Below are 24271 nucleotides of genomic sequence, written 5' to 3' on the forward strand. Positions count from 1 at the left end.
TCAAAAATTCCTCCAATATATTTATAGAATGATTAGTGATCATATGTTAGACTATAAAACACCTCCAGCAACAAGTCTCGTTCATGCCATGATGATGTCACATCTTTATGTCATATAAATAATCAACGATTTTACATCTTTCTTTCACACAGATGCTATTTAAAAGAATGACTAGTGAGCATTTTTTAAAAGGTGACACTCAATAAAAAATTAAACATTAGAGCCAAGAAAGATTTCTCCTTTTACCTTTTCTTCAGCAAATTTTTTTTTTTCTTTGCAATGTAGAAGGAATATTCATTCCTAATGAAAATGCAGTCCTAATGGTGTTGTAATCCTGGCAAAGGCTCAAAGGAAAAAGAAAACACAGAAATCCTGACAATGTTTATTGGAATATTAATTATTAACAACGTTTGATCTTTGGACATTATTTGCAATATGCAAACAAACAGTGCCTTACAGTATGTGTGTCTTTCATCCAGTTTTATAAGAAACTATCAAAAGTTAACTTCCAAAAAAACTGGTAACTCTTTTATATAATTTGTGATTCTGTTAAATATTATTCGTAAAACTAGAAACTAATTACAGTAAATTGGTGAATAATCCTCACATCCCATAATTTTTACTTGTGTCTCCCTTTGGAAGGAAGATTTGAACATAATCATTGGGCCAAGATGTGTTGGCTCAGACCTATAACCCCAGCACTTTGGAAGGCTGAGGTGAGCAGATCACTTGAGATCAAGAGTTCAAGACCAGCCTGGTCAACATGATGAAACTCTGTCTCTACCAAAAAGACAAAAATTAGCCATGCATGGCGGTGCATGCCTGTAATCCTAGCTACTCAGGAGGCTGAGGCAGGAGAATCATTTGAACTCAACTGAAAAACATTTTCCCTCACTCAGTGTGGGAAACAACTGTTCTATTGGCTGAGGTTTCTCATAAACAAGCAGAGGAAAGGTGAGCTTTCTCTCCCTCTGACGAAGCCAGGACACCCATCTTTTTCTACTCCTGAATATCAGAATTCCAGGCCTTCTGATCTTTGAACTCTAGATCTTTCACCAGTGGCCCCCAGCTTCTCAGGCTTTCAGTCTTAGACTGGAGGATACTTTGGTGACTCCCCTGATTTCAGGCCTTCACAGTTGGAAGAGGCCATGGCACTGGTATTCATGGTTCTACAGCTTGTGGTAGCAATTTTCAGAAAACAATACAGAAATGAGGCAATCCCTCAAATGTATTCCTGCTCCTACATTTATATAGATAGATAGATTTCATAGATTTACCTATGAAATGACACACACACACACATATATACATGTGTATATATATGGATCTAACGTATATTACATATATTATGTATCTAGAATATATAATATAAATATATAATATGTATCTAATATAAACATATATTAGATATATATTTAGATATAAATATTTAGTCATATATATCTACATCTACATGTATACATTTTAGATTTGTATTTCTTTGGAGAACTGTAACCATATTGATTTTGACAGCAGAAGTGGTTCTAAAGGAACAGAATTTATACTGAGTTTTCTGAATTCATTTTGGGGTTTATGGAATGACCACTCTAACCTAATCAAACTTGAATATACTGAAGACTCTATTTCTAATAATACAGAAAGTACTGTTTACAATATGAACTGTTTTTGGAGCTGTGTAAACTGTCCACATTACCATACTCCACAATTCATGAAAGGCCAGGAAATTAGTGAGTCTATATATGACACTTTTGAATAGTTATGGAAAACTATTCAATATAATGACCCACTCTATGGGTTGTCTGTTTACTCTGCTGTTTTTGTTTCTGTTTTTGCCATGCAAAAGCTCTTTACTTTAATTAGGTCCCAGCTACTTATCTCTGCTTTTATTGCATTTACTTTTGGGCTCTTGGTCACAAATCCTTGCCTAAGCCAACGTCTAGGAGGGTTTTTCCAATGTTATCTTCTAGAATTTTTGTAGTTTCAGGTCTAAGGTTTAAATCCTTAATTTATCTTGAGTTGATTTTTTTTATAAGGTAAGAGATGAGGACCCAGTCTCATTCTCCTATCTGTCGCTCACCAGTTATTCCAGAACCATTTGTTGAAAAAGGTGTTTTTTTTTTTACCCACTTTATGTTTGGTTTGCTTTGTCAAAGATCAGTTGGCTGTATTTGGGTTTATTTCTGGGTTTTCTGTTCTTTTCCACTGGTCTATGTGCCTATTTTTGTACCAAAACAGTACCATGCTATTTTGGTGACTGTGGCCTTATTGGTGACTGTGGCCTTATAGTATAGACTGAAATCAGGTAGTGTGATGCCTCCAGCTTTGTTCTTTTTGTTTAGTCTTGCTTTGGCTATGCAGGCTCTTTTTTGGTTCCATATACATTTTAGAATCATTTTTTCTAATTCTATGCAGAATGATGGTGGTATTTTGATGGCGATTGCATTACATTTGTAGATTGCCTTTGGCAGTATGGTCATTTTCACAATATTGATTCTACCCATCCATGAGCTGGAGATGTGTTTCCATTTGTTCATGTCATCTATGATTTCATTCAGTAGTTTTTATAGTGTTCCTTGTAGAGGTTCCTTTGAGTCCCTGATGAGGTATATTCCTAAATATTTCTCTTTATAAATTGGCTTTGCTGAAGCTATTTAAAAGAATCTCAGATTAGACTTTTAAAGACCTTTCTATCTCAGCCAAAAATATATCTGTGCCTACAGATACCTGAAGTTGGAATTTATTTTGTTTGCCAAGGAAAAGCTGGTGCGGAGGGGTGTGGAGGACAGCACTGAATATAATGACTCAGATAGTGAGGACATCCGATGTGCTAAGCCAATGTCCACTGTAATGAGAGGCTGGATCAGTAAAGCCCAAAGGAACCCAGCTGTGCCATATGTGCTATCCTAGGTACCTCTTTTTTGTTGGGCTGAGGGGTACATAAGGCATGCCCACAACTACACTAATAAGAGAACAAGACCCAGCACGGAAATGCCTTTGTTCTTTGTATAACCAGCAGGTTTCTAGAAAATCGTCTCTCCTCCTTCTGTGGACATGTACACTGTTGGCTGTGGTGGGTTCCGGTGGGCACTTTCCTATCCGTTTTTGGACATGCTTTTGACTGTGAGCTGAGCCTCTAAGAATCATCGCTTCAGCCTGTGATTGCTCCCAGGCTCGGATGAATGTCCTGGACAAAACTTTCCTTTCAGTCTCTAATTGGTCCTGGGCCTAGGTCCAAGGCAAAGCTGAGTAACATTTCTCCAAGTCCTGTCAACACATTCCTTCCCTTCCCAGTTAAAAACACCGCAGACCCAACCTCACAGTTGACAACCCATTCGGGCCCCCTCTCTACTACAGGGAACTTTCTTCTTTCACTTGTTAAACTTTTCGTTCTAACCTCACCCTTTGTGTCCACATTCCTTAATTTTCTTGGTTGTAAGTCAAAAAAACTTTGGCTGATACCTCACTAGAGACCCCTACATTTTTGATACATTGGTGGGACTGTAAAATATTTTTGGTGCATGGGCTGGGAATGGGATTCATGGGAAGGGTAAGCAGGAGCTGACCTCCAAACGATTTACTTTCATTTCCGTTTTTTTTTTTTTTTTTTTTTTTTTCTATCAAGAGCAAATGAAACACTGGGTTCCTATCAGTGAACAGGGCGGCTGCCAGCCTTACAAGACTCAGGGGACAGGCTTCCCGAAGAGGACTTTTTCAATCCCCATCATCCTCAGGTATTTGGAATGTTAACTCTGTTCCACTCCAATTTCCTTTCACGGAAGCCCTTGCTGTCACATGCAGCTGAAAAGATGCCCTAAGACAACTGAAAATTTTTGGCGGAGGTGTTACCTGAAGGCCCTCAATGTTACCTGAAGGCCCCTGGACTAACTCCAGTTCCCAACGGCCTGTCAGGGCGTTGGTACCAGAACTTCCAGCATTTCCTACTGCATTTTCCTCCTTTCTTTTGATGGCTGTCATGTCTTCTATTGCTTCTTTGTATACAATGTTATAGCATTTTTACAAACCGTGGATACATTCCTGTTGGGTAAACTCAGCAGGTGTTATAGTAATCAGGAGTGTAATTCAAATAGGTACTGTTTTTGTGATTTCCTAGAAATGTTAAAGGGGAATTTAACATTTCTGTCTAAATTTTCACACTGAGATCAATAATCCAGTTAGAAGATTGACAAATAGAAAATCTCACAACTGCTAGATCTTCTTCTGGCTACATAGTCACATATATGTTATGCATGTGACATCTATAAAAAAAAGAACTCTAATTAATTGACCTAAAAAAAACAACCACCAAATATTTTGATGGAAAAGTGAAAGCTATAATGCCTCTTAGTTCACATGACTTTAATCTTTAAAAAATAAAAAGTTTTAAAAAGTGTTGGTAAAAGACAAACGTCTTCAAGATATAAATATGTGGTCTAAATTATACAAGTCATATACTAAACTTACTAAGTATTTTAAGATTGCAAACTACTTCTTTGACCTTTAAAAACTGTTAGATTGCCTACTACACAAGACCTGAGGACATACGGAAATAACCACACCTGTAACTACAGTAGAAAAAGTCAGACTTTATTTAATACATAATTAAAACAACTTACCAGGTTTTATACTAAAAATTACTAAAGATTACCACTATGTTTTCCCTATCCAGTCTATCATCGTTGGGCATTTGGGTTGGTTCCAGGTCTTTGCTATTGTAAACAGCTTGGGTCAACTGTTTTGTCTGAATTGTGTGTGAAAAAAACACAAGTTTTCCTCTTATAGTTTCCCTTAAAAAAAAAAAAAAGATTACCACTATGACATATAATTGGGACTACTATAAATAAATTCACATGCAAAATATATAAAAACAGTAAAATATGTTTTTAATAAAAAATTATAAAGACATAAAAATATAAATTTTGGCTAGGAATAATATTCTAGTTCTGAACTAGTATTTTTAGTAGAAACAGGGTTTCACCATGTTGGCCATAATTGGTCTCAAACTCCTGACCTCAAGTACTCCAACCGCCTCGGCCTCCCAAAGTGCTGGGATTACAGGCATGAGCCACCGCCACTGGCCTGATCATGTTCTAATCCATTCTCCAAAGGGAGACACAAATAAAATTATGCCACGTAAGAATGTATGAGTTTAATTACTTTTTTCTTTATGAATAATATTTAACAAGATCATAAATTATATAAATAGTTATTGGTTTTTTGAGAAGTTACTTTTGCTGGTTTCTTATAAAACTGGATGGAAAATACAAATACTATTAAAGCAGTGTTTGCATATTGCAGATGATGCCAAAAGTCCAAACATTTTTAATGATTAATACTGAGATAAACATCATGTCAGAATTTCTGTTTCCTTTTCCCTTTGAACCCTTGCAGGATTGCCACATCACCGTGACTCCACCTTCATTGGGAATGAATATTTCTACTATAATTAAAAGAAAGAAGAAACAAAATTAATTTTCTGACAGAAAAGTAAAAAGAGAAATTTTCTTTGGCTTTGTTTAATTTCTTCACTGAGGGTCACCATGTTAAAAAATACTCACTAGTCATTCTTTTGAATGCTGCCTGTGTGAGGGAAAAATGTAAGATGGTTGATTATTTCAAATGACACAAGATAAAGGTTGGATATTGTCATGGTATGAACAAAAATGAGATTTATAGCCGTTAAGTATTTTATACTCTAACATATGATCACTAATCATTCTACAAGTCTGTTGGATGAGTTTATTAGCTAGATAAATAGATATTTAGACATATTCTGAATAGAAAAATTTACTTTAGAAATAATAGTTCATTTTGACTATATAGTAATGTACTTAAAAATTCTCTTTGATAAGAAACAAGTGAACTGGATTCAGTGTTCTTTACAGCCTTTGTAATGTCCTGTCACTTGTTTCCTAGGCTACGTGACATTGATCAGCCCCAGACAGTGACCAGGGCAGCGTTTGGTTTGTGTTAATATGCATCAGATTTGTATAAAAATGAGAGCGGTGGTCCTCTGACATGGAAGTGGGCAAAATGGGGACTTAATTTTCTAGACTGAACTATTGCTACACTGAAAGAAAACTTGTATGCCAAGACTAAGTGTGTTAATAAGGACTAGTCACATAAAATTTGTGTCTCCGTTTGCTCAACTATACATTGTAAGAGTTACAGAGAAACACCTTGAAGACCCTCAGTAGGAGCGGTTCACTTTGTAATGCAAATTGGTATGAAGGGGAAGTGAGGAAAAGCACAGCACTGAAGATCTAGCCTTGGTAAACTTGAGCACTTGCACAGCGAAGAAAAGGTCAAGGCTGGTATCAGGGGAAGACAGTGAGACCTGAGATCTGGCATCTAGTTCCTTTTAACTTCACTGGAAAAATAGAAAATTGTTTCATTTATGGTTTTGTCATCTAAAAAATACACCTTTCAAATCTTTATTTAAATTTGATATGTAAGTCAATAATTGTTTTTATAACCCGTATTTATGTAACCCATCAATATAAGCCCATGTTTATATAACCTATGCCTATTGCTTACATAACCCGTGAAGACAAATATCAGATGTCGAAAAGGAAACAGGTCTGCTTAACGAAAGCAGTGACATGCAATGGATCCCACATGTCAGCGTGTGAAGCTAAATGATGGTAACTTCATGCCTGTTTTGGGATTTGGTACCTATGCACCTCCAGAGGTAATAATCGTATTTTCAGTGTTGAGCATTTAAAAGAGCAAAGCTAGAATAAGTGGGTGATGACCTGAGTTGTTCAGCTTTGTGTTTCTGTTACTCTGCGTGACTTATATGGTCTGTTTTACTAGGCTAGAGCTATTCTATGTTCAAATAGAAAAGGTAGTCAATGTTTGTTTTGCATTCACGTTGTCATATGGTAATCTACTGCTGATTTTTATTTTGTATACTGTTTTTTTTTTCTTCTGTTTCTGTTCTTTTCTTCTTCTGTTTCTGTGTATTGCCCAACTTGGCAGAATATGTAGAACTCAACAGTGAAGGATGTTGACTGGCAGTTCCCTTTCTAGGAGATGACTGCAGTGAGAATGGCTTCTCCATTTATTTCTACAATTGAAGAAACATTTTATTCTTCCACTAGACATGATCAAAAGAAACATTTGTGGCAACAGTGTGTAAAAACGGGGTGTATAAAAACTGTTGGGAGAGAATTGCTGAGCTGCTGCTTAGCCTCGAGCGTGACACAGTAATTCTGGTCCTGGACTTACTACAATACCCTGTACTTCTCTCACCTCTAGGAAAATTATGTCGCAGGATAAATAACCTTATTTTAAGAAAAAACGAGAACCTCACAAGAGAAATTTTGAATTTTTGGTACATGTTAATATGCATTAGATTTGCATAAAAATGATAGGGGTTGTCCTCTGACACACAAGTGGGCAAAACGGAGACTTTTTCTAGACTTTTCTAGACTGAACTATTTCTCCCCAGGAAGAAAACTTGTATTCCGAGGCTACTAAGTATGTGAATAGGGGCTAATCACATAAAATTTGTCTTACTTTTCTCAACTGTACATTGTAAGAATTTACAGAGAGACGTCTTGAAGACCATCAGCCCAAGCAGTTTACTTTGTAATGCAATTGGCATGAAGGGGAAGTCAGGAAATCACAGCACTGAAGCTCCAGCCTTGGTAAACTTGAGTGCCTGCACAGCAAAGAGATCAGGGCTGGTATCAGGCGAAGGCAGTGAGACCTGACATCTGGTTCTTTTTAATATTATTGGAAATAGAAAGCTTCTGAAATATTCATATTAAAATAGAAAATTGTTCTATGTATGGCTTTGTTGTTTAAAAAAGGTACCTTTCAAATCTTTATCCAAATTTGGTAGATAAGTCAATAATTTTAAATTTCCCTGAAATTATATCTTTTCTAAAAAAAGTTGGCCTTATTTTTTAAGACTGAAGCATACTTTACTATTCCCTTACAGCTTGCAGTTAATTTCTCATGTATAAGTCTATGTACTTGGAGTATATGTCCTTATTCCCTGTACTTAGTTCTGTCGTGCAGACAGAATGGCTAATGGCTGTGTAAAGAGTCAACACTATAGAGTGTCACCCATAGACGCCGGTGTTTTCAAAGTTGGAACCTGGCTGGTATCTTAGAATTCCTCTTCATTTCCTGACTAATAAGAGTAGTGTCTATAATTAACTCCTTGTACCATGTGTGGGGTTTCTGTATACCTGCTTTCTTTACAAGACTGGAAGTTTGGTGTGTGCTATACAGACTGGGTCATTATAACCAGCACCTAGTTAAAATCTTGGGGATCGAGTATCCAAATAGCATCCCTTGTAGACATTTCCCCTGTGTTATCAAATGTGATGCTGGAGGAAGTCAGTGTGTTTTGTGCAGCATCACTGAGAGGCGAATCATAGGAACTTACACTGTATTCTTCCTGTAGTTCCTTCCATGTGCCTTCTTCCATGTGTTAATTTTATGATATTAAGAATAATTAGGGGGATTTTTGTGGTGACTCACACCTGTAATCCCAGCACTTTGGGAGGCCGAGGCAGGTGGATCCGTTGAGTTCAGGAGTTTGAGCCTGGGCAACATAGCAACACCCCATACCTACCAAAAATACAAAAATTTAACCGGCATTATGGCAGCGCCCATCTGTGGTCCTAGCTATTTGGGAGGCTGAAGTGACAGGATTGCTTCAGCCTGAGATGAAGGGCATGGGGGATTAGGGGGGTGGGGGGGTGCAGGGTTTTCAGTGAGCCAAGATTGTGCCACTATACTCCAACCTGGGTGACAGAGTGAGACTCTGTCTCTAATAATAATAGTAACAATAAGAATTATATTTATAACTATAATTTGAGTATTATTAATTTGTGCAACAAATGACTGAATATGAGGTTGTTCTTGGGAAACTCCATGCTAGTAATCAACCAGGAATCCCCTGGGACTGAAAAGGCCCAGGATATCCAACCTTTATTACTAAGCAGGAAAGACTAAAGCAAAGTGGGATGGGTTTATCACTCCATATATATAATACTAACCCAAGATACAAGAATACTGCGATTTTTGTGAAAGTCATTGCTTGTGCCTGAACTACCTGTGGATCACATTAATCACCAAACACTACTTTTCATTGCTCTTCCAGGTTCCTAGGAACAGAGTTGTGGAGGTCATCAAATTAGCAATAGAAGCTGGTTTCCGCCATTTTGATTCTGCATACGTTTACAGTAATGAGGAGCAGGTTGGACTGGCTATCCGAAGCAAGATTGCAGACGGCAGTGTAAAGAGAGAAGACATATTCTACACTTCAAAGGTACTCTACCTATGATGAGCTTGTGTGCACATGCATTTAATGTGATTTTGTAGAGATGACAATTCTGTAACTGGATCTGTAGTTGTGGGTGAATTGTGCGTATTGGTTCCAGTTTATTCACACATATTCATGTATTAAAACTAAAATAAAAGGAGGCAACGATGGTGTCTTTCTCATCATTGTTGTGTTCAAATTTATTACTTGAAAATCGCTTTACTTTTTTGAGCCTCAGCTCAGGTCAGTATTTTTTAAATGCATTAATTTTTAAATTTCAATGGCTTTTTTGGTACAAGTGGATTTTGGTTACATGAATGAATATTACAGTGATGATTCTGAGATTTAAGCGAGCTGGTCAGATGATCAGTGGACACTGTACTCAATATGCAGGTGTTTTTCACTCATCTGACTCCCAACCTCCCCCAACATTGAGTCCTGAAAGATCATTATATCACCTGTATGTCTTTACATCCTCATAGCTTAGTTTCCACTTACAGGTGAGAACATATGGTATTTGGTTTTCTATTCCTGAATTACTTAGAATAATGGCCTTAAACTCCATCCAAGTTGCTACAAAAGACATTATTTCCTTTTTACATATACACTATTGTGTGATGTATACATAACACATTTTCATTATTCATGTATTGGTCAATGGACACTTAGGTTGGTTTTATATTTTTGCAATTGTGAATTGCACTGCTGTACACATGTGTGTGCATGTGCCTTTTCATATAATGTCTTCTTTTCTTTATGGTAGATGCCAGTAGTGGGATTAATGGATCAAATGGTGCAGGTGCGTGATCTTGGCTCACTGCTACAACCTCTGCCTCCCAGGTTAAAGCTATTCTCCTGCCTCAGGATCCTGAATAGCTGTGATTACAGGCACATGCCACCAAGCTGAGCTAATTTTTGTATTTTTAGTAGAGACTGGGTTTTGCCATGTTGGCAGGCTGGCCTTGAATTCCTGACCTCAAGTGATTCGCCCACCTTGGCCTCCTAAAGTGCTAGGATTACAGGTGTGAGCCACCTGTCCAGTCTGATCTTTCATCTTTATCATCGTCTGATTGAGTGAATTCAAAACTCTTATCTCTGAGCTCTGAAATTCTTTACTTGTTCTAGTTTATTGCTAAAACTTTCTGCATTTGGTATTTCCCTAAGTGTGTCTTTCATTTCCAGAAGTTCTGATTGGTTTTTCTTTGTAATATCTCTCTGGAAAACTTTTCATTTATATCCTGAATTGTGTTTTTAAAAAATTTTTTAGGTTGTTTTTTCATCTTTCTGTGATATCTCCTTGAGTAGCTTAATAATGAACCCTCTGAATTCATTATCTGGTATTTCAAATATTTTATCTTGGTTTAGATCCATTGCTGGGGAGCTACTGTGATATTTTGGAGGTGATTTGGGTGACCCTAGGGTTTTTGGGTGACAAAATATTGTTTTGTCATATTACCGTAATTACTTTTCTGTTGCCTTCCCATTTTGACAGACTATTTCTATTTTTTCTTGAATTTGTTTTTGATATTCCTGTTTTTCTTTAACCTCTTTTTTACCTTTTAAGGATCTGACTTTAATGTTTACAGTTTATAATAGCCTAATTGGGTTCTTAGTGCTATTAGGTGTGAAGACATACGAGTATCTTGGTTATAGAGTCTTTGTATCATGGCTTCCTTAGATACTGGTTGTATACTCAGATGCTGGCCACATACTCAGTGTGTGGGCAAGTTCACTGTCTCCTATGGGGTTGGAATAGCAGCGGTCCCTTGAAGCTTATCTCCTTCTTCTGTTGTGTGCACTTTTTTATCTATTCAATTTTTTCCAGTATTTTATTTATTGAGTTTGTTTTATTTATTGAGTATCCCCTACCTGGGGATACCATCCCAGGCCAGTTGAGGTGGATAGAAACCACTTGTAGCTAAAGCATGTGGATAAATACAGTACCCAATGTGGTTGGGGGAGCTCTCAACTGGATTTGCTATCTTATCAAGGTAAAGGGTGGAAGCTACCTCAGCTCCCATGCCAGGCAGACAGGAAAGCTAGGCACCTCCCAGTCTCACCCCTCCCTGTCCCAGTGTTATGGATATTGAGATCAGATAGGTACCTCTTTTCATCTGTAGAAATGCTGATGTTCCAAGTAGGGAGAAATTGTGAATCTCTCTAATGCAAGCCTGAACCTAGGGAGCACTCCTCTGTCAGGATGCAGTCATTCTAAAGTGCTCCAGGAAAGTTGTATATATAGGTGTACCCATACAGAGCTTCTTTAGAAGCCCTGCTATGTCTGCATTGATGGACGAGAGGGGAGATAAGACCCCTTCTCCAACACTCTTCACGAGCATTACGGCCACTTGACAGTTGTTAGTAGAGGTTTAGACTTTCCCTACTGAATCTAGCACTCTGCTGAAAGAAACTTACCACCAGTGTAAAGATCTGGAACTCAAGTCCTGCTATCTGGATTTTTTTGTCTTAAGAGATGTTCTCTCCGCGTGATGCTCTTCCCATTACACTAGGAGTAGAAGATCCTGAGAGCCAGACTACAGTGATTGATTGCTATTGCTCTTCTAGGTGTAGCCACCTAGTGGGGTTGCCCCACTGTGGGCTAGCACTGGGGAATATTGGCAAGAGTTCTCATGATGTGACCTGTCTTCATGTTTCCCGGCAGTGGGTATCAGTGCCAGCTCTCGTGAGGGTGTCAGGGAAGTGACGTAGACTCTGTGAGATTCCTTGGTTACAGATAGTCATTTTGTGCTGGCTTTCTCAAATGCTGGTTATAATAGTAGTGACTATGTCTCACGGACAGACTCAGGATTTCTAGTTAGCCAGGTAGTTGCAGGTAATGGGGACAGCTGAGATTACAAACAAGTTTTCTTCTTTCTGGGTGCAGTGTCATTCCACCTAGGGATGATGTAATGGACTGTGTTGGTTGGCCTCCAGCCAAGAGATGGCACTTGCAAAAGAATACCTAAGCTGTGAGATTTGAGCTTGCCCTATGTTGCCCTAGGGAGGTATTTTGGCTTCTCAGGTGACAGGCAGGGTCATAGAGTTCCCAAAAGTTTATGTCCTTTGTGTTAATCTACCAGGGTGGGTGGAGGGGCACAACCAGGTTGTGTCAGGGTTAGGCAGGTCTGCATTCTGACTCTCCTGGGGTGGAGCCAGCCACAGCTGCTGTGAGGGCCAGGAGATGGTTCTTAGGCCACTGAGGTAACGTTCCAGAGGGGAGTATAACTGCCTCTGCTTCACAGAAGCTTTCACATAGGGAGTGGGGCTAGCAGGTGGCAGTAAGCCTCATTGAGATCCCACAGTTTGAAAGGCAGACCTCAGTTCCACAGTGCTCTGTTGCCCAGGCTGCTGGAGTGCAGATACTAAGGGCACTGAACCAAGTTCCAGGCAGCCTGTGCTCAGAACTCAGAACTGCTCTGGGCCAAAAGTTTTTCTGTGGAGATAGCAACTATGGCTTTGAAGCTATACCCCTCCCCATCCACCTGCAAGACTGAGCACCAGGCTTCTGCCTTTGTATCTGCAGCACACTTCTTGCTTGACCCCAGGGTTCTAGCCAAAGGAGTTCATCCCCTCTCAGAATAATATCGTGAAATTCAATTGGGAGCTACTTTCAATCTGCAACCCCTGCCTGAACTAGTTGGCTGACTTCACTGAGGTCCTCTATGAGATAAAATAAGAAATGGCTTCCTCAGTCCATGCTGGACATTGGGAATGCCTCTGAGGTACTTGCCACTGCTGCTTCTACTTTATTTCTCACCTCTCCCTAAATCAGTTCTGGGTCTGGGTAGGGTTAATGCCTTCCCCATGGCCTGGATTTTCAGATTCCGTGGTGGGAAAGGGATTCTGGAGGCAGTTTCTCCCCTTCTCACACTCTGAGCACTTACAGTTTTTCATCTGTCTCACAGTGTAGGCTGCAGTCTACCACTTCTTTCAAAGGGTCGTGAATTCTTTCAATTTTCCTGTTAAGTTCCTGCATTGCTTCTTTGAAAAAAGTTTGCGGTGTCAATTTCTACACACTATTCTGTCTTTCCAAGTGGGAGAGACGTGCTAAGACTGCCTCCAATTTACAATCTTGGAAAAAACCCCTCAGATCAGGATAATTATGCATAGACTATAGACTCATAGAGAACTATAATCATATTACAGTTTTTCTTATGTCCTGGATGATGTTCATCAATATCTTATTATTCTGAATCTCAACTGTCCTTTTCATCAATGTGTGTGTGCTGGGGGAGGGCACAGCATAAGAGAGCCCTATAAGTATTAACGACATATAACTAAAGTGTTTTGAATGGTGTTCAGCAAATGTCATCATGTTAAATGTTATTCTCTTTAGTTTCTAAACAACAGGAATATTTATCATCATCCATTGGGTTCAAAGAATGAGAAAATAGACTATTTGAGTGTTTTATAAATTCTATCAAACATAAGTCAGGTAATGAACATAATTATTACTTGATATAAATTTTTACCTATTGAAAATTTTAATTCCATTGTTCAGCAATGGTGCTAACTATATATGCAATAGACAGTAGCATTTGGATGGACAGTTCATATCAAAAGAAAACACAACAACAAAGCAAATATTTCTGGCTAGTGGTCATCAGTTTTTAAGCAGTGGAAAAATGTCTAAATACTAGGTGGAGCAAACTAATATAATTGGCTCATGTTTTTATTCAGCACAAATCCTTTATTTTACTCTGCAGCTTTGGTGCACTTTCCATCGACCTGAGTTGGTCCAATCAGCCTTGGAAAACTCACTGAAAAAACTTCAGCTGGACTATGTTGATCTCTATCTTATTCATTTCCCAGTGGCTCTCAAGGTAGGCAATTTATGGGATCAAACTCCTTTCTCTTCTGTTGTCAGCATGACCATCCTTTACGATGATGGTTGAATGAAGCTGCTTCTTAGGAGGGTGCAGGTATTATTACATGGGAGCAGAGTCCTAAGTATAATGCCTAACCCCTGTTTTATTGAATACATAATGAAACCTTCCTTCTCTAATGTATAATGACAACAGACGATAGTACATCAACCTCAAAGCCTCTGCCTCAAAAACTCAAGAAAACAACAATAGCCACCTTCAAGGCTGTATCTTAATTGGGTTCCTGAGTCCATCTCTTAGGAAGTTCACAGATACAGAAATCCATGCAACTGTGGTGTCCAAAAAGCTACTGCACAGGCAGTGCACAGTGAGTTTCCATCATCTCTCCTCATTTTAAGCAGAAATAGATTTGGTGGAACTCACTCTGGGTGAGTCTTAAACTGGAAACCTTCATTGGGATCTGAGAATCCTTGCCTTTTTGAGTGATGATTCTTTCACAGTGGAGTTTGCAGCTTTGCTTAGTCATGGATTTCTGTGTTGTGTATAACTTTCAGTTTAAATTTATAGAAAATAACTGAGGGTGATTTATTTAAAAGAGTTTATTGCATGATGCAATTGGGTAGTCACTGCCATGGCTACATGTAGAAATTTGACACAGCCTCTATAAATGTAGCCTTTTCTCCATCATTATCTATGCACTCCAAGAGGATTTCTGGATTTTTTTCCCAGCCTTTTTCATTGGTGTCAATGATAGCTTTGAAACAGCTAAAGGCTCATGGTGATTAACATAAGATAGCCTCTCTCGGTCTTACCACTTTCCTATTAATATGGAAAAGAACTTCCATTTGACCATGTTCAGTTTATAATCCTGCCCATCGACTATCAAGTTTTCGGGGGTAAGAAGCTCTTATTGGGTCACCTGGGTCTAAAGTACAGTTCTGTATTGCTGGATTATCAAGGGCTTTTCTGGTTAATGAGAGGCGTTTCCCCAGAAGAAATTATGAGAACAGACAAAAGTCATCTGTGAAACCCCATTAGATCCCGTAAAATGGTTATGTATTAATACATATAATAGAAGTAGGAGATTAAGGGAAGCCTGTCTCCTACAGACATTCCTTAAAATTCCATGTGTGAAACATTTTGTGCACATCATTTTCTAGAACGTTGCAGCACCTATCTCATGGCAGAGTATTATCCTAAAACATACCTGGGAGCATGCCTGTGGCTGGAGAAGTTAAATTGTGACATAATTAAAATGACTATTTCTACTTCAGCCAAGTGAGGACCTAATGCCAAAAGATGAAAATGGAAAAGCAAAATTTGACACAGTGGATCTCTGTGCCACATGGGAGGTGAGTGCTTGGAGGACGGAGCACAGAAAAGGAAGACGAGAAGGGGTCAACCTGCTTCCAGCTTCCATGTGTGAGAATGGAACATGCACCATTGGATCTAGAAACTAAGGAGCTTGACAAAGGAAGTTTTGCTGAGTGGTAGGGAAGAACACATGACTGAAACAGAATAGAGAGAAATGAAGGAGATAAACTGGGGACAAGGAAGACAGGTATTCCCCATCCTCCATGTGTATTTACCTCTCCAGTTTCCTCAAGAGGACACAGAAATTCTTCCTCTTGCTGTCACTATCCTTTTCTGTTATCTGTTGTAATTTTTCTCCTGAGAATCACCGCGATTTTCATTGTCATCTCTTAACAGTTGTTAACAGGTCTGTCTTACATTTATCATAATCTGCAGTCATGTGCACAAATAATTCCTCACAACCTCTTTCTCCCCAGGCCATGGAGAAGTGTAAGGACGCAGGATTGGCCAAGTCCATTGGGGTGTCCAACTTCAACTGCAGGCAGCTGGAGATGATCCTCAACAAGCCAGGGCTCAAGTACAAGCCCGTCTGCAACCAGGTAAGCACCCTCAGCCTCTTCTTTCTCATCGCAATGCCCATCTTCCTGTCCTGCTGCCTGGCTTCCATTTGTGCTGTTCTACTTACCTTTGTGAAATGGAAGATTCTAGAAAGCAAAGCCTCTGTGTAGAAGAACATGGAAGGCCCTTAACTGTACCTCTCCTTCGAGAAGTCGAAAAAGGTACAGAGACCTTCATGCTGAATTGTGTGTAACATTTTGGGATATAAATTTTATAAAGGACGACTGAAATAATCAGAACGCAAGGAGAAGGTGGACTTGTCTCAGCTCTGAAAGACCACCAGATAGTGGCTGCATAAAGATGATTTGGAGCAAACTGTGTATGATTATAGAGGCCATGAAAACATTGAATAAGCAGTAAATAAGGAGTGTGAGAATAAGAGAAGATAGGTACTATGGGTTTAAATGGAGTTCAGATGTTTGAATGCCTTTTCTTGGTATCTCTCCTTTCACAGTTATTGAATATGTACAAAAAGTTAACTGGAAACAATGAAAGTCACCTAAGTTAAGAGGAAGTCACCTGTTTATGAGAGCTCCTTGGAGAGATAAGCTGAAAGGACATGGGGAGCTACCCCCACCCCTGACTCGTATAGAAAAGCCTGCCAATGTTGCCTCATTTAGACTCAGACTCCAATATGGAGTCTTACAGCGGAATCACCTAGGAAGAGAAGTTCTAAAGCACAAAAACAGAAAGTATTTCAATTTGGAACATATTTGCAGCTGGAAATGGGGAATGGACTATCCGCCAAAACTACTGTCCTGTTCAGCCTGTGTTCATTTCAGTCCTTCCACATTGTGATTTGGTGCTTGGACTGTCCTGATAGAACAAGTGTCTTATTCAGACTGCTATTCAATACATTTGTAAATACCGTACCTACCAAAGGCTTTACCACTGAGAAAATGAAGATAACCTTGGAAGATTCTAAGACAGTCACTTTTCACTCCTGGGATGTAGGTGGCCAGGAGAAATGAGTGACGCTGTAGAACTCATACCAGATGCACAGATGGCATTGTGTTTGTTGTGGACTCTGTTGGTGATGAAAGCGAGGGGAAATCCAAAACTGAGCTTTATTAAATAACTAGTATATAAGAAAATCAAGATGTCTCTGTATGTATGGGTGCTAAGAAACTAGACTTGAGGAACTTGTCTCTCTCAGAAATTGAGAAATTGTTAGCAATGGTTGAACTGAGCTCATCAATTCCTTGGCATTTGCAGTCTATCTGTGCAATCATAGGACATGAAATAAAGGAAGAACTTGGTAAACTCCAAGATATAATATTTAAAAGAAGAAAACTGTTGCAGTAACAGAAAAAGAAAATATGAATATTAATGCATTATATATAAATGTGGAATAGATTTTCTCTGGTTTGATTTTGATAAATGGAACTATGGCCTGGTTTTCCGGTATGCCTTCCTGGGTGCTACTAAATCTTCGTCTTGGTGGAGAATCAGATGCTTAACTGTGTGGCTTTGTGGAAGATGCGTAAATGCAATGATGCTTGACGTCATCTCTTCTCCCTTGCCCACAAATATTTTGTACTATCGTGTTGGAAAGTCAAGCAAGTATAGGAAATTGACCAGAACACAACTGTGGAAGTTTGATGCCAAGTTTGTGAAATAAAACTTTAAAGAGTGACAAAAAGGAAGTTACCTGTTCATGGAGATAACTAGTTATGATGGATAAAATCAACACAGGAAAATTTAGCAGAACATTGAGCTCACCTTGTGTTGGTCCACATCTTATTCTGATGTTCCTCTTTGCCTTCTGTCATCAAATCAACTGCTTAGTCACATCTCTTCTGTGTATAGTTCCGTTTTCTAACTTACATTTTTACAACTTAGAGTCAATGAGTACAGGTCTAGAGTTGAAATATGTAGTGCTTAAAATTTATGTATTTGGTAACATAACAATACAAAATCATAATTTTTAATTAAAAAGTTAAGAAATTAATGTGGGCTTAATATTAACTTTATTTTTTATTGTGATAATTTTCAAATTTGTGAAAAATTTGAAGGGATAATACAGGACATCCACATTACCATCTATATCCAAAATTGTTGACACTTTGCCAACCTGACAAATATATAGGCATATATATGTGAGTATATATGCCTGCGTGTAGTGTTTGCTGAGTTTCTTCAAAGCAAATTGTAATGATCACAATGCACCTCTATAGACCTTTCAAAGCTGACATAGGAATGAAGATATTCTCCCAGTAACAGTGCAATTATTATGTCTAAGGAAGTAACAGCAATACCCTCAGATCATTTAATACTCCATATGTATTGAGATTTCCATTGTTTTCTTGAAAGGTCTTTTAGAACCTCTTATTTTTAATCATAACAGCAGATGAAAAAATTTAAAGGTACTATATAATATAAAAAGATACTAAATACAGAAATTATACCTAACAAAAGATGTATACAATCTCTACAGAGAAAATTATAAAACAATGAGAGATGTTAAATAAATGTAAGGTGTATCATGAAAACCAAAAAAACCCCAAATCCAGTTGGGACTTTCATCTTGTATTTTGATCAATTAACTTGTTTTTTCAAGTTTTCAGAAAGTAAGTTTCCATAAATTAGAAGTTACACTTGAATGCTTTATATCATCGAGGTTAAACATTTTTGGTGATAAACTGTCTCTACCTTGCTGTATCCATGAAATTACAGTAGACAGCATGAAATAACAGATTGCTACACAATTAGTGAAGTTAATTTTGATCACTTGGTTAAATTAATGGTAGCCAGATCTAATCTTCCTAGAGATGTGTTTTCCCCTTTGTATTTCCTGGTAATCTGCCTGGTGATAATTATCAAGAGGGGAAGATACATTCCACAACAAATTTCCACATAAGGATTGTGTGTACATCAAAAATGTTTTAAGTTTTTGTATTGTATTATTATTTTATTATTGTATTTGTTCTTTCTTTGGGGCTTTAAAGCAATTACTTTCAATTTTAACTACCAGTTTTATTATTCTGACTTTACATTTTATTATGAAAAAAAATTACTCACCAAGTCAAGAAAGGAAACAATTATTCCTCTCAGTCATGCTAAAAGCTTAACTATTTCCCTTTAATTATTCATGTCCTAGAAAGAAATTACTGCAAAAATCACCGTAAATGGAGACAAAAATTTTTGCTCTTTCTCTTCACCACTCATCACTATGAACCCATGAATTGTTTTTGCTATAATTTATGATTGATTTTACTCATTATTGTTTTTGATGTTCAAATCTATAGAAACATTACCAGTGAGATTCCTATAAAACTACTTCTTTTGTCTTTTAACCCTGCCCTCATGAGTCTTTGAAGAAATTCTTATTTTCTGGCACAATTTGATGTCCAAAGCTCAGAACCCTACCCTATAGCAGATCTGGAATTGGCCATGTGCACTTCCAGTGGTCAAACGTAGTTAGATACCAGATCTGGTTTATGGAGTTACTTGTGCTCAGAAATGACATTTCTATTTATACTTTTAGGAAACAGCAATGTAAAATTTATTTTGATGAAAAAGATCATTACTTAACAGTAATATTCTCGGTTCATCTTTGATGTTATGCGTTATTTATTCACCTTCTTTTACTTTAACTTCTAATCTTTTTTATATTACCATAGCTGTTTCATATTATCTGATGTTTTCCTATCTTGATCATCTGCAGGTGGAATGTCATCCTTATCTCAACCAGAGCAAACTGCTGGATTTCTGCAAGCCAAAAGACATTGTTCTGGTTGCCCATAGTGCTCTGGGAACCCAAAGACATGAACTATGGTAATAAAAGCAACAGGAAGTTTACTTAAAACATCATTTTGATGGAACGTTTTAATTATATGATACTGTTTCCTGGAATTCACTCTCAGTGAGTCAGGGTAAGGGGAGAATTTGCATTTCTGACGAGATCCCAGGTGAGGAGGTCCCGTGTAGAATGAACATGTTAGTCTGTTTAGGGAGCCTTCTACCAAACTGAATCCAGCCTCAGGGCTTCAGCATTTCTGCCTTTCCTTCCAGGGTGGATCCGAACTCCCCAGTTCTTTTGGAGGACCCAGTTCTTTGTGCCTTGGCAAAGAAGCACAAACGATCCCCAGCCCTGATTGCCCTGCGCTACCAGCTGCAGCGTGGGGTTGTGGTCCTGGCCAAGAGCTACAATGAGCAGCGGATCAGAGAGAACGTGCAGGTGAGGAGCGGGGCTGTGGGCATCGGGTCTCCTGCACTGTGTCCTTCACACATGTGCTTCTCATAAGGCTCTCAGGACACCCTTGGACTAAGTCCATTTTCCAGGCATTTCCTATGCAGAAATGCTTTGTGTGCATCCTAAGGGTTTTCTACTCCACCACAGGAGAGGCAGCATGGATGAAGAGAATCAGGATATAACCAAAACCAGAGATTTGAGTTTCAGCATAAAGTTGGAAGTTTATTCTGCATCCCTGTGCTAGGGACATCTGCTTTTCTTCATTTTTTGAAATGAGGAGTTGGGTTAAGTGTTCTCTAGTCTCCAAATCATTGCAAATTTTTTTTTCATGTCCTTATTTACTCAGTATAAATTTCATATATGTATTCTCTTAGAGTTTCCTTCATAGTAGTGCCTGTTGACATCTTTGGGTATTTTTATTAGGTTGCTTGTCTTTTTCTATGTGTAGAAGACCATAATTATACTAATAAGTAGAGTTAGGAAAGAAAATCCCCTCAACATAGAGGTTTAATACAAAACCATGTATTTAGCTAACAATTCTGTGATTTGAAATTTAGCCTAAGTTCTGCCTAAACTCAGTCCAGTCCTTTTGTTCGTGGCTGGGCTCTCATGTGTGTGCAGGGCAGTGAGGCAGTTTTGCCTCAGGATAACCGTGGGGCATCTGTCTAGGTGCCTCCTTCTCCTCCATGAAGTTCTTCGTCCCCCAGTCATCCAGACCAGGCTTCACCTCAGCACAAGGCAGTGAGTGGACACATGCAAAGCCTTTCCAGGTCTACGCTCAGAGTTGCCACACCATTTCTTCTGGAAAATTCTATCAGCAAATGCAAGTTATAGGACAGACCAGACTCAAGGGATTGGGAAACAGACACACCACTTTTTATTAGGAGATGCTTGAAGTTCATATAATCAAGCAAGTGGATTCAGGGACATGGGAAGTATTGGAGGGCATCCTTCTAACTAATCTAGCATATACTTTATGATTATATATATATCTCCTGGATATTAGTTCCTTAGAGATTTTGATGTATTGTTGAAATAACAACTCCCAAAATATACCCGAGTATTGATTCTTTTCATGGTTTTTTAAACAAAATAAATTTTCTAACTACTCTTATTGTAGTCAAATTCTTCATGCCTTTTTCCTGTAGTTGATAAATATGATGTATTTTTCTATATTTAAAACATGATGATATTTTACTACATAATTGTATAGTAAAATAGTATATATTACATATTAATATATAGTAAAATAATACACTATGTTCTTTTAATATCTTATAAAATTGATATATTTTCCTTATAAATTGAAATATTCAAATGGAATTGATTTTTTAATATTATACAAAATAAGAATGCAAATGTGCATATACATAATTTTTAATTGATAATAAAATGTCTTACAATTATTGAAAAGTCCATATTTGCTCACATATCTTGATTATTCATCCTGTCATAAACAATGTCTGTAAGCATTTCTCTGGCATTTCTCCTCTTTTGAAGTGACTTATTAACATTTCTGTATTGTCTAAATTATGTTGAATAGAAAGTCTTGCCACCAGAATGGTACAAGTATTTTTCTGACATATTCTCTTATATAATAATGTCTTGGCTAGTCTTGAATGCGTGTTCTGTTATATAACATTTAGTAGTATCAACTTCAACAAAAAGGTTAATATTTTGGTGTTTGGCTGAAATTGCTATGAAACTTCAGATCGATTTGGTGAGAACTGAGTTATTAACAATATTGCAATTTCCAATTAATGATTATTATATGAATAATCAGTTAAGTGGTATTTTAATATACACTTCAATTAGTTACATAGATTTCTTTAGTAAGGCCTTTGTGTATGCTTTCCTACATTCATTCATAGAGAACTTATTTTTAACAGCCTTTGGATAACTTTTTCCTTTAAGAATTGTCTAATTTATGAAAATGTCCTAAGAATAATCACAATAAATGCCTCTTCCCTAGATTCATCAATTGTTAAATTGATGATGTTTTTATTCTCTCTCTACCTCTCATTCTCTGTATCGTTATTTCAGAGTATTCCAATACATTTATTAAGTTATTTAGTGTTATATGTTAACAATTAGTGACATCGTTTTGATAAATTATCTCTGAGTAGTGAGATCCTCTTCAAACAAGTAGTTGTATTCTCTAAACATGGCATTATTAGTATTTGGACAATTACTGTCTGGAATTTTTTGAAAACTATTTTTTTTTTCACATTGTACTTGTCCATTGAAGATGGAGATGGAAATACAGATGAATATATTTGGATTTCAGTATTTCAATATCTGATGTGAAACTGCATAACACTGCAGAGAAAGAGAAGCTCTCAACAGAAACTAAAGATGGAAAGAAGTTGACCTTGTGTACACATAATTGGTTCATGTACTTAGAAGATTCAGAAGAATCTAGAGGGAAATTTGAAACTTACAATTTTTTTTTCTAATTTATTTTATTTATTTATTTTTTTGAGATGGAGTCTCACTCTGTCACCCAGGCTGGAATGCAATGGCACGCTCTCGGCTCACTGCAACCTCCACCTCCTGAGTTCAAGCAATTCTCCTGTCTCAGCCTCCCAAGTAGCTGGGACTACAGGCACGTGCCACCATGCTCAGCTAATTTTTTTTTAGTAGAGATGGGGTTTCACTGTGTTAGCCAGCATGGTCTCGATCTCCTGACCTCATGATCCTCCTGCCTCGGTCTCCCAAAGTGCTGGGATTACAGGCGTGAGCCACCATGCCCGGCCAAACTTAAAATTTAAACAATTCAATGGTGATACAATTTAGATATTTGTCCCTGATACAATTTAGATATTTGCCCCCTCCTAATCTCATGTTGAAATGGGATCCTCAGTGAAGAAAGTGAGGCCTGGTGGGAGCTGTTTGTGTCATGTGGACAGATAGAGAAATACAGAGTCCAACACTATTCATCTGCATTAGTCTGTTTGGTGCTGCTGTAAAGGGATACTTCATGCTGGGTAGTTTATACACAAAAGAGGTATCTTTGGCTCACAATTTGCAGGCTGTACAAAAAGCTTAGCACCAGCATCTCATTCTGGAGCAGTTTCAGGAAGCTTTAACTTCCAATTTAAGTCATTCCTTGCTCCCACATCTGATCACAGGCTGTTAGAAGTGGCCACACTACTTCTTGAAAGCTTTGCTGCTTAGAAATTTCTCCCACCATATACCCTAAGTTATCACTCTTAAGTTCAGACTTCCTCAATGTTTTCAGACATGAACACAATGCAGCCAAGTTCTTTCCTAAGGTATAATAAGGGTAATCTTTGTTCCAGTTTCTAGCAAGTTTCTCAATTAAGACCTTGTTAGCTTAGACTTAATGGTTCATAATTTTAGCAGCATTTTGGTCACAATCACTTAAGCCGATGTCTAACAAGTCCCAACCTACTCCTTATCTTCGCATGTCTTTTTCTGAGCCCTCCAGACGCTTCCAAATGGTGCTCTTTACTTAGTTCTAAAGCCACTGTTACATTTTCAGGTTTTTATTATTTTATTTAGTAGTGTCCCACTCCGGGTACCAATTTTCTGTATTAGTCCATTTTGAACTGCTATAAAGAAAAACCTGAGAGGGGGATAAAATATACAGAAAGAAGGTTCATTTGGCTTACCATTTTCCAGACTGCACAAAAAACATGACACCAGCATTTGGTTCTGGTGAGGCCTCCGGAAACATTTACTCATGATAGAAGGTGACAGAGGAGCAAGCACATCAAATAGCAAGAGTGGGAGCAAGAGAGAAAAGGAAGAGAGACATGTCAGACTCTTTTATACCAGATTTCATATAAACGAATACAGTGAACCCTCAGTCATGACCATGGTTAAGGCTGCCCAGCCATTCATCAGGGATGTCCCCATGACATAAACACCTCCCCCAACACCCGCTTCCATCACTGGGGGTCACATTTCAACATGAGATTAGGAGGGGACAAATACCCAAATTGCATCACCATCAAACTGTCTAAATTATGTTTCAAAATTTCCCACTACATTCTTCTGAATCTTCCTAAAATA

General features: G+C 38.0%; 1 protein-coding gene and 1 pseudogene across 18 annotated transcripts in view; both read left to right on the forward strand.

The window, feature by feature from the left end:
* The window catches only part of LOC101041915 (aldo-keto reductase family 1 member C4), a 79475-nt gene that overhangs the window by 28370 nt on the left and 26834 nt on the right, over positions 1–24271 (forward strand). For 13 of the 18 annotated variants that reach the window (XR_005581934.2, XR_005581929.2, XR_012518998.1 and 10 more), the window contains 8 exons: positions 3623–3731; positions 5389–6688; positions 9119–9286; positions 13987–14103; positions 15381–15458; positions 15897–16019; positions 19706–19815; positions 20053–20218. Coding sequence is in view for 8 of the 18 variants with exons in the window: in XM_074405122.1 (XP_074261223.1) it covers positions 6605–6688; positions 9119–9286; positions 13987–14103; positions 15381–15458; positions 15897–16019; positions 19706–19815; positions 20053–20218 (846 nt within the window). In the remaining 10 variants the exon portion in view is untranslated. Of the gene's footprint in view, positions 1–3622; positions 3732–5388; positions 7650–9118; positions 9287–13986; positions 14104–15266; positions 15459–15896; positions 16020–16492; positions 17370–19705; positions 19816–20052; positions 20219–20902; positions 21795–24271 lie in introns of those variants that run through there. The other 5 variants (XM_074405120.1, XM_039478842.2, XM_074405121.1 and 2 more) reach the window with 5 other exon arrangements.
* On the forward strand, positions 16764–17361 carry LOC120367615 (ADP-ribosylation factor-like protein 4A; annotated as a pseudogene).

The sequence above is a fragment of the Saimiri boliviensis genome, chromosome 8 (genome assembly GCF_048565385.1).
Source record: "Saimiri boliviensis isolate mSaiBol1 chromosome 8, mSaiBol1.pri, whole genome shotgun sequence".
Classification (NCBI taxonomy): Eukaryota; Metazoa; Chordata; class Mammalia; order Primates; family Cebidae; genus Saimiri; species Saimiri boliviensis.